At 42.0% G+C, this 9,369-nt stretch overlaps 2 protein-coding genes across 3 annotated transcripts; both read left to right on the top strand.

The window, feature by feature from the left end:
- Positions 1–3,933: 3,933 nt before the first annotated feature.
- On the top strand, positions 3,934–5,758 carry neurl2 (neuralized E3 ubiquitin protein ligase 2). 2 transcript variants are annotated; one of them, XM_085360496.1, is made up of 3 exons: positions 3,934–3,976; positions 4,100–4,899; positions 5,516–5,758. In XM_085360496.1, exons 2-3 carry the CDS (start codon positions 4,135–4,137, stop codon positions 5,666–5,668), a joined length of 918 nt encoding a protein of 305 aa, XP_085216622.1. In that variant the 5' UTR covers positions 3,934–3,976; positions 4,100–4,134; the 3' UTR covers positions 5,669–5,758. The 2 variants fall into 2 exon arrangements, with proteins under 2 accessions (XP_085216622.1, XP_085216623.1); XM_085360497.1 differs by having other exon boundaries at positions 4,100–4,912.
- A 1,228-nt stretch (positions 5,759–6,986) lies between these two features.
- On the top strand, positions 6,987–8,610 carry msrb1b (methionine sulfoxide reductase B1b). Its single transcript, XM_085360495.1, has 4 exons — positions 6,987–7,041; positions 7,643–7,785; positions 7,896–8,013; positions 8,588–8,610. The coding sequence occupies exons 1-4, from the start codon at positions 6,987–6,989 to the stop codon at positions 8,608–8,610; spliced, it is 339 nt and encodes a 112-aa protein (XP_085216621.1).
- Positions 8,611–9,369: the final 759 nt, after the last annotated feature.

Below are 9,369 nucleotides of genomic sequence, written 5' to 3'. Positions count from 1 at the left end.
TGAAACAAGGGCAAGAAAAAAGTAATAATTTGGTGTCTCAACATTACTACTCCTAAAGCCTTTCATTTGTATTTGTGATTCCAGAAACTCATTTCAGTTTCTTAACCGGCAACATGAAAAGCTCAACCACAAGCTCACTTGTCAAACAATTAGGCCATAACAGATCTTAACATGCAATCCAAGCATTCAAATGACAGGGTGTCTTTCACTCACTTTCTCTGTATGTGAGTGTAGAGGTTTGTGTGTTTGTGTGGCGCGCCAATCAGACACAAACAGTAACAATCTCAGATTAACATTAATGCAGGGCTTTACTGTGAAATCTGACAAATCACAGAGCCGGATTATGGGCTAGACCAACATTTGCTGGAGTGTGTTTCCAAGCTAGCTCATCTCAGCTGACCCAATGTTGATTGTAGTTATTAGTACCAGTGCAATACTTTAGAGTCCCTTAGCTATGAGTCATCTTCCTGGGCTTAAAGTGAAAGCCAGATGATTGACAAATAAAAAATTGCAGGAATCATATCCAGACTGAGGACTTATGGGAGATTCTGCTCTTACATGAACCTGAGATGGAGGCCGGTGGAGACCACAAACAATATAAAGATACCCTGAGATTTTTTTTCTTTTCACATGAAAAGTCGAAGAATGTCAGTCCCTGTTAGATTAAATATTACAAGTAACAACTGACTTCTTGCAGCAGTTTAAAAGCAACTTCAACCTCACTAATAATAAAGTTATGAGTTTGAAAATGACACTCAGGGCTCCTCCCACGACGTTCAAACAATAAATGTAATAAACGATACATCAATCATTCAATCAATAATAAGAACAATCCTTTTTGCACCAACATATGTGATAGGTATGAAAGAAAATATAAAATATTATTGGCTGACTTTACAGCCAAATCCAAGAACAGTTGTCTCATATAAACTATTAAAGCACAGAGTGCAGCTTTGGAACAGCGCATACAGACCGTGTAGCAGTAAAATCTTCACTTTTGCATCCCTCCCTGCATGCACAAGACGAGCGTGAAAGGAAATCACGGCGGGAGAGGTGGAAGTTAAAGAGACGATGGCGAGTGCGCACAATTAGCTAAAAGAGCAGACACGTCTCCTCCGCTTATGATGTTTGGAAAATAAAATAAAATAAAATAAAAGGAAGATAAAAATGTGTTTAGGGGGCGTTTACTTACCCCGGGAAATTGTATGTGTGCGGAAAATAGTTAAACCGGTTCGTTAGTTTTGTCTTCCTCCGGGTTCCTCTCCATTTGTGCGCGAGAGGACTGCGAAATGCGAAAGTGTCGCTCTTCTGTTCGTCTGCCTGCCCCCCCAATTCTCTTTCTCCCGTCTTCGCACGCGCGCACACCTTCCCTCCGCCCGTTTCCAGATGTGTCACGCGCTGCTGAGAATCACAGCTCAACAGCCTGATTATGAAAAGCGTGGCCGCGCGGCATGGTAATCCAGATTAACCACAGAGTTCTGCGGTCCTAACAGACACTCGCACAAACTCACCCACGCACACACGCACGCTGGCACAGTGTGTGTCTAGTAATCGTCTAATTGTATCCTACACACCACAGGGTGACAGCTGAAGTACACCCTGAGGGTTGAATACCGTTACACAGCCTACTGCATTAAATTCCGTTACTCGTCTTATCGATCAAAAGTACCATAATCAGCAGAACACACTGATACTGGAATGTGCGATTTTTAAAAAGAGTATGTTTAGCTTGAGTGAAATGCCAGAGAAGACTTTTATGCGATGCTAAAAAAGAAAGAATAAATACGGCTCCCTTCTTCTGTGCAGTTTGGCCTACATAAAACACAATATGAGCCCTAGAAATGACAACGTGAGGAATGGGGCAGACTGGCCTGCAGGCTGCAGCTGGGGTAAGAGACAGTAACCCCCATCCATCACTGCCTGGAGGAGGAGACTCAGTGAAGAGCTACAGCCTGTGTACAGTTTGGTCATTTTCATGGTTCTGTTTTACTTTAACTCTGCTCTGTTGGTATTATGGCGTTACACGTTTTGTTTAACTTGTTGGTGTTAACATATGAGCAGTGAGTGGAGTCATGGAACCAGAGGGTCCTTAAATAGTCCTGAAAGGGTTTGTTTTTGCTCCTGTGAGAACTTAAAAGATTCCTTGAATTAAATATATGTCCTTAGTCACTGTCATTTTTCTGGTGCGCTTGTCATTGCTGCAGCACATTCAGTTTGCAGAGGTTGTCCAGCTCCTCCAGGATGGCACATCTATGCATTTCATTGCAAGAACGTTTGCTGTAGCTCTCAGCACAGTCTCGAGAGCGTGGAGGAGATTCCAGGAGATGGGTGATTACACAAAGGTGAGGTGAAGGCTGTTAGAAGGGCTTCAACCCAGCTGCAGGACTGGGATTGGCTTCTTTGTGCGAGGAAGAAGAGGAGGAGCACTGCCAGAGCCTTACAGAGTAACCTCCAGTGGTCTACTTGTGCATATTTCTGACCAAACTGGCACGATGTCCTGATATCCTTTATTAGGACCTGTGATCACACCACAGTGCTGTGCAGCTCCATTGGCATTTGCATGTGAACAAAAGAAGTAACTACTCCTCAGACTTTCTGTCAGACCATAAATTGGTGTTTTTTTATTGCACTGTGAAGCTTGAGCATTAGTTCTCTTTAGCAGTGTCATTTTCTAAAGACTCTCTAATGGCCACTTGAGCTTTCAAACACAGAGTGAAAGCAGCATGCTAGATCAGCGTCTCCAGCAGGAGGCACAGGACTGAAAGCGGGTCACCAACTTGGCAGCTGGCACAGCATATAATTACTGTACTGTAGATGTTAGACCCCCCAAAGTAGAACACTATGAAGTGCATTGGGTCAAAAATAAAAAGCTTCATAATAAGTGTATTTACGAAGTGTGCAGATTTTGTGACATTTTCAAACACAGACCAGGTGGAAGCTTGCCTCAAAGTAAATCTAATCATGCAGTATGGTAAAGCATAGCTTTAAGGTATTAAACATACTTTAAGGTTTTCCCCTATTTATTTAAAATTTTGTTAAATTTTTCTGTTTAATGCTATTTCCTGGAAGAACACTCTTTTAAGCTTTCTGGTGCAGAGCTTCTTTTCATCACATTATCATATTAACCTTCAGATATTGAATCTCAGATAAAGAACTGAGTCCCTTAAAAAGACAATCGCTGTGGTGGAGTTATGCAATCTCCACCACAGCAGCTGCATAATGGAAATAGTTCATGTAGGCAGTATTCACAGGAAAAAGTAAAGAAAAGTCGTATCTCATAGCATATATCTCTGCCGAGCAACACAAGAATATATAAACGTGCTTTTCATAACATTTGGTTGCACAGGCCACGATGAGCTCGCCGCCACGGTAACCCAAGTGACGTATTTTATTCTCATTAGTTTAAATGCTCATTTCTAACATCTTATTTCTTTTTTTTTTCACAGTTGCATAACTGCTCTAATATGACCTGGTTAAAGAACCAGATAGCTTCACATTATATTCTTTTATTTATACATAATAAGTAAAAAACCGCTCATCACATTCCTCCTTTAAAAAAAAAAAGTAATTCTTCTTCATATTCTCCACGGCTCTGTCTACCTCGGTATGTTACTTTAATTGCTGCTTTACATAAGAATGAAATCCCAGTCTGTTTGCATGAGCTATTTTTAGAGTGCAGCCATGAAAGGCCAGTATTTTAACATATCTGCCTGGCATATGGTATTAGGATAATTACGCTGGTATTTCTTCAGTACGTGGGTTTGTGAAATCAAAAATGAGCGCTCAGGCCCCGGGGGCTTCATCGCCCCAGCTAACCCCTGCTCAGTCCCTGTCTTTCTCCGTGTCTGCCGTGTGAGTGACACATATCTTGCCATCTGTTGACATGTGCAGCTGTTCAAAAATAGCCCCTCTACCAGAAGCTTCCGTAAGTGGCCTGCAGATCAGCAGAGAGGGCTCCTGTCCCACGTCCATGCAGGTTGTTTTGACTCTACAATGACCACGTGTACTCTAAAACCACTGCAAGTTCATTTCTTTTGTTCATTTTTTTAACCCCTCTGTTCATCTGGGGTTTTTGTTCTTTGATCATTTCCTGATCCAGAGTGGCTGCTTGAAGTGCTGCAACCAAAGCTGGAAATGGAGCCCGTTTCTGACCAGTTCATGCAATTCCACCCCATCCATGGTACCAATGTTCGACTGGACCACTCGGGAACCCAGGCCACAAGAGTAGAGAGCTTTGCCAACGGAGTTTGTTTTAGCAAATGCCCCCTGAAGCCTGGAGAGATTTTTCTAATAGAGATTGAAGATAAGGAGCTGGGATGGTGTGGCCACCTCCGGATCGGTCTGACTGCCAGGGACCCCAGGAGCTTAGAGGTGGTACCTGAATACTCCATTCCAAACTTGACAGATTTAGGGGACAGCTGGATATTTGCTATCACGCGCAACCATAACAAGATCGTCGAGGAGGCTGAGGTCCTAGAGCCCAGGCAGGGAGAACTGGTCGGGGGACGGAGGCTTGGGCGAGGGGAGGAAGAAGACGGGGCTGGAGATCAGGCAGATGAACGAACGGCCAGGAACAGAAAACCAAAGACTTTCTTCACCGACACCCACTTGTACATCGAGAATGTTCGAATTCCCAGAGATAAGCTGGTTGGTCGGAGCCGGCCCGGGCGCTACAGTCACATTTTAGACGACTTGTATAAAACCAACGCCCTGCCTCCCACAGCCAGACGCAGCAGGATAGGAGTACTATATGTGCCTAGAGGAGAAGGCCTGGCTGACATGCACATAGTCATTAATGGGGAGGACATGGGAGCTTCTGCAAAGAGAATCTCTACTGCGGGGCCTCTCTATGCTGTGGTGGATGTATTTGCTGCTACCAAGTGTGTTCGGATTGTCCAGGTGGAGTATGGATGTGAGTGTAGGAATGATTTTGAGATAATAGGATGCAAGGCACAGACATTGATTAGCACTAAAAAAAGATACAACACAGCTACAAAGGAGTCATTGTGTACACGCTCCTTTATTAACATCTTTGTGGTCATCTTCACAGTCACTTTGCATTTCTCTGTAGTTATTTAATCTCTTTGTAGTTGTCTGGCATCTCTTTGCAGTCTGTTGTGTCAAGTTTTTGTCATTTTGAGTCTCTGTGTTGTTGTGTTTGTGTCTGCTTATAATTTTTATCTTCTCTTAGTCAGATTATGGCTGTTTTTAGCCTCTTTTGGACTTTTTGCATCTCTTTGTGTTCATGTTGTGTCTTGTCGTGATTGTTCTCTGCATCCAAAGGGTCGTCACCTTTTTGTCATGTTGGGCTTCACTATGGTAATTTGACCATCCATCAAATATTAATGACTGTTTAATAATTTCAGTTGCTCAGGCTCAGGGACAGCTGGGCAGTTTGCATGTTTAGAAATTCTTTAGTGCTTTTTATTCATCTCTTATTTTCTCCATTGCCTTTAATCTGCTAAAACACTTTGTATTTTTTGTCATTTTCCTCTTCTCTTTTCTGTCACTCCAGTCTCATCCTTGCAGACACTGTGTAGGAAGGCCATCCAGAAGCACATTGTTCACAGGATGGCCATTGACTGGCTCGAGCTGCCAGAGGCACTCAAACACTACTGCAAGTATGAATGAAGGACACATGGACACGTGGATATCACTTAAGTGCTAGGTCCCATCAAGAATTTGATATTTATTTGGATGACATTTATAAATTATAGCGTTACACTCTTTTCACTTGGAGCTGACATGAATTGTTTGAGATGACAAGATCAAAGTAAATTTAAATAGTTTGTTATGTGTCTGTTTGATTGATTAGTTTTAATGTTTGCATCACAGGGAGCATCGGTGTGTCACACATCGCTGTGTCTGTAATGAATAAAGTTGTTCCAGCTGCGGTGCAGCTGCTTGCAAGCAGAGGGTTAAATTCATGTGATGATCTGGTCACACGGAGTCATTTCCACATTCATGTTCACGTTTCACCATTTTTTTTTCTGACTCCATGGATGAACCAGTGTTGTGTCTACACATAATACAGAACTTAGCAAAGAATTCATTTTAAATTGTATGTTTAGACTTTGTCATTAGTAGCCTTTCAGAGGAAAAAAAAACTATGGCAGATAAACAGTAGTTATAAGTAATGTCCTTATGAAGTAGGAGAAATCCAGCAAAGACCCTGTAGCAAGGCACAGGGCCTACTCATAATGAATATGTTGCCCCAACCTAGTTAATTTAACTGCACTTTACTTCAATTTTTTTTTCTTCAATGAGTTTTTGAAGCCTCGTCAGAAATGGTCTCAGTGGAAACTTGTCAACAATCTGTTTTTGCCTTATATATTTCCATGTTTGCACAAGTTCCAATAAGATGACTGCAATTATTCCCCAGTTTCCCAGCAAACTAAAAAAAAAAAAAATGAAGGGTTGCTTGATACTTTTTGCACTGAACTGTGATTTTCAGATTTACATATTTCAGAATAACAATCAATCTCCTTGTAAAGTTAAAACGAGTCTGGCTGTGGTGGAAAGTTATAATTAAATCAATCTTCTTAGTTCTTCTTCATCTGCCTCCATAACCCTCTGCATGTCCTCCTTCACTACATCCATGAATAAGGCTGTAATTGAATTTTAAAAAAGTATCACGTGGTTCCAATTGAAAATATGATGCTTCATTTCCGGTACGTTATGTTGGTTAATGTTTGCTCAGCCCATCAAACACATAAATTAGAGATAACACATCTGTTTCAGTCCGACATCAGACTCGGAGTAACACGACCTCCACCTGTGCGTCTGCTGTCAGACACTGACATCTAGTGGCCGTGGTAATAACGGCAGTGGGCGGAGCTCCCGTTAAATCCTAAGCCAGGATCACGTCACACGAGAGGAGGGGAAACCGGAGACGTTCCGTAATCGCTCCCAAACTGAGGAAGAAACACCGAGCAAGCTTAGAAGAGAGAATTTTCCCTTCAGCTAATCTATTTAGACCAAATATCATGTCCTTCTGTCAGTTTTTCGGCGGTGAGATCTACAAGGATCATTTTAAACCAGGTGAGCAGCAGGCGGTCCCGTTATTCGGTAAACGGTGATGTGATGTAACCTCCCCTGGACTGTAGTATATAAGTAAGGATGAAAATGAACTTTGAGGCATCATGTGACTGTAAAATTAAGTAAATCCTGTGCAGCATCGCAGTGGCAGGATACAGGATGTACTGTGGCAAAATCTGGGTACATTTATAAAAATAAATGTAGCTGGATTTTACCAGGATCACAATAGAATAAAGCTGCTGTAATAGTAAAAACAAAGCAGTGATACAGCTTTAGAATCCAATCAAGTATTTAGCTACAGCTATTAAAGGGTGGTATGTTCAAACGATTTCTTCAGATGTTGTCATGGCACTTGGAGGAATTTTTGTAGCACACAGATTTTAGTTTTTGTTAATGAGCAAACAAACTGTAGAATATGGAGCAATGCTGGAAGGATTTTAGCCCAAAAAAAGTGCAAAAAAACAGCACGATCTCAGCTATTCAGAAAACAAAATAAACCCAGTTCTCTCTAACTACTTAAACATCTTTAGATTATATTGAATGTCTTTTTGCAGGTTGGAAATAAATAAAGGCACCAAAGCTTTTTTTGCATGTCCCCCTGCAGGAGTGTATGTGTGCTCCAAATGTAACCATCCGCTCTTCTCCAGTCGGTCCAAGTTTGCTCACTCGTCTCCCTGGCCGGCTTTCACAGAGACCATCAGGGAGGACAGTGTAACCAAGATGATGGAGACCCTCACCGCCTACAAGGTCCGAGTCACAACCAAGCAAAGTGTGCATTGCAGCAACAAAAATCATAATTACAGTCACCTGTTGGTTCCAACGGGAGGTTTGTGCACTCTGGTGTTGTGTGTACACAGGTCCTGTGCGGCAAGTGTGGCAATGGACTAGGCCACGAGTTTGTAAATGACGGTCCAGAGGAGGGAATATCGCGTTTTTGAATATTCAGCCACTCGCTCAAGTTTGTCCCCAGAAAAGGTAGAGAACTGTGTTTACTGCTGTTTTATAACAAGTTAACCTTGGAAAATCCATGCATGCAGGCAGAAAAGGTCACTTCACCTATATTATAAAACCTGCTTCTTAGCAATAATGCTTTGTTAAGCTGTGAAATGAATACTCCCTGTTAAAAGTTTTAATTGGTAGCTGTTTCTCTTAAAAGCAGAAAATAATAAGCGTTGTCCACAATGAGGTCAGTTGATTCTCTCACATATGAAACAATCCTTTCTTGCAAAAACCACTCACCACTGGTGATTCAGGCTCGATAAGCATTAGGAAAAAGAATCAACTGTACACTTACTTGACAATATAGCTATTAGAAGAATATAGTGGATTTAAAGTACAATATTATTGAATCTGAAATGAACTGAGGTAGCAAATGCTGTTCCGGTTCTCTCGTCTAATAACTCGTGTGTCCTGATGTTGCTCCACAAAGTGCTCGATGTTTGAGATTTGACTGGTAGCTTCCTGTAAGAGTGAATCAGCATTTTTCAGATTTAGCCTCACATGCAATCAAACAACAGCAAGTGTGTTTCTCTTCTCTGTCCAAGGTAAGGACAAGCAGTAAAGAGCGAGTGAAGTGTTTCGTGTCCAGCTGCTGTACCTGCTGCTCGGCTCGAATCCGGCGAACAGGTTGGGTCGGTGGGTGACGTGGATGGGAGAAAGGCCCCGGAGGGACGTCCTGTCCACTGAAGAATCTTTGACCGGGCCTGTGACGCCGAGCTCGGACCGCATCTCTGCAAATATTCCTTTACAAGATGGTTCAAATATTTTGAACACCTCATATTTAATGTGCATTTAGTCATTTACTCTCCTCAGCTGAAACACGTTGATGTGAGTAGACACACTTGAAAGCAGTTTCACTTCCAAAGACTGCTGTCTATTTAAAAATATCGACTATGCACCAAAGTCCAGATAGTCTGCCTGCTGTTGTGTTACTTGAAATTCATGCAGTAGCAAACAAATCATGACTCAGCTGATTTGTTCTTCCAGTTTCCAGTGTTTTGTTGCTTATGCGAAGGAAAAACCAAACAATAAATTATATTTGATAGAGTCCGTCTTTGTCTTTAAAGATGCATTTGCAGCACTTAACATAGCTACATTAGGGATGAACTTGCTTATTTAAATTTACCTTCAAAGTGGTAGAGCTGTCATTCTTTAGATTGAGCTCTAGATGGCGATATTGTCCTTTCACATGACATTCACTGTTTTCCACAAGTGAGGATTCCCTACATTTGCCCCTATATGATGCAAACGGTGTACTGTATGCTTTGGTATACTGCCTACACGTGTGATTGATGCACAGGCAGAAATCTGTGTGTGTGTTTGTGGGAGTTC

The sequence above is a fragment of the Diplotaxodon limnothrissa genome, linkage group LG8 (genome assembly GCF_057381915.1).
Source record: "Diplotaxodon limnothrissa isolate DT_005_m linkage group LG8, D_limnothrissa_male_GT1.1, whole genome shotgun sequence".
NCBI lineage: Eukaryota > Metazoa > Chordata > Actinopteri > Cichliformes > Cichlidae > Diplotaxodon > Diplotaxodon limnothrissa.
The sequence above is the reverse complement of the archived record's forward strand: the minus strand, read 5'-3'. Positions and strand labels throughout refer to the sequence as shown.

Bases quoted from the DNA above. Each gene is read 5' to 3' on its own strand.
- neurl2 (XM_085360496.1), top strand. From the start codon at position 4,135: ATGGAGCCCGTTTCTGACCAGTTCATGCAATTCCACCCCATCCATGGT. The intron at 4,900-5,515 runs GTGGAGTATGGA...CTGTCACTCCAG, and splicing joins AGTGTGTTCGGATTGTCCAG to TCTCATCCTTGCAGACACTG.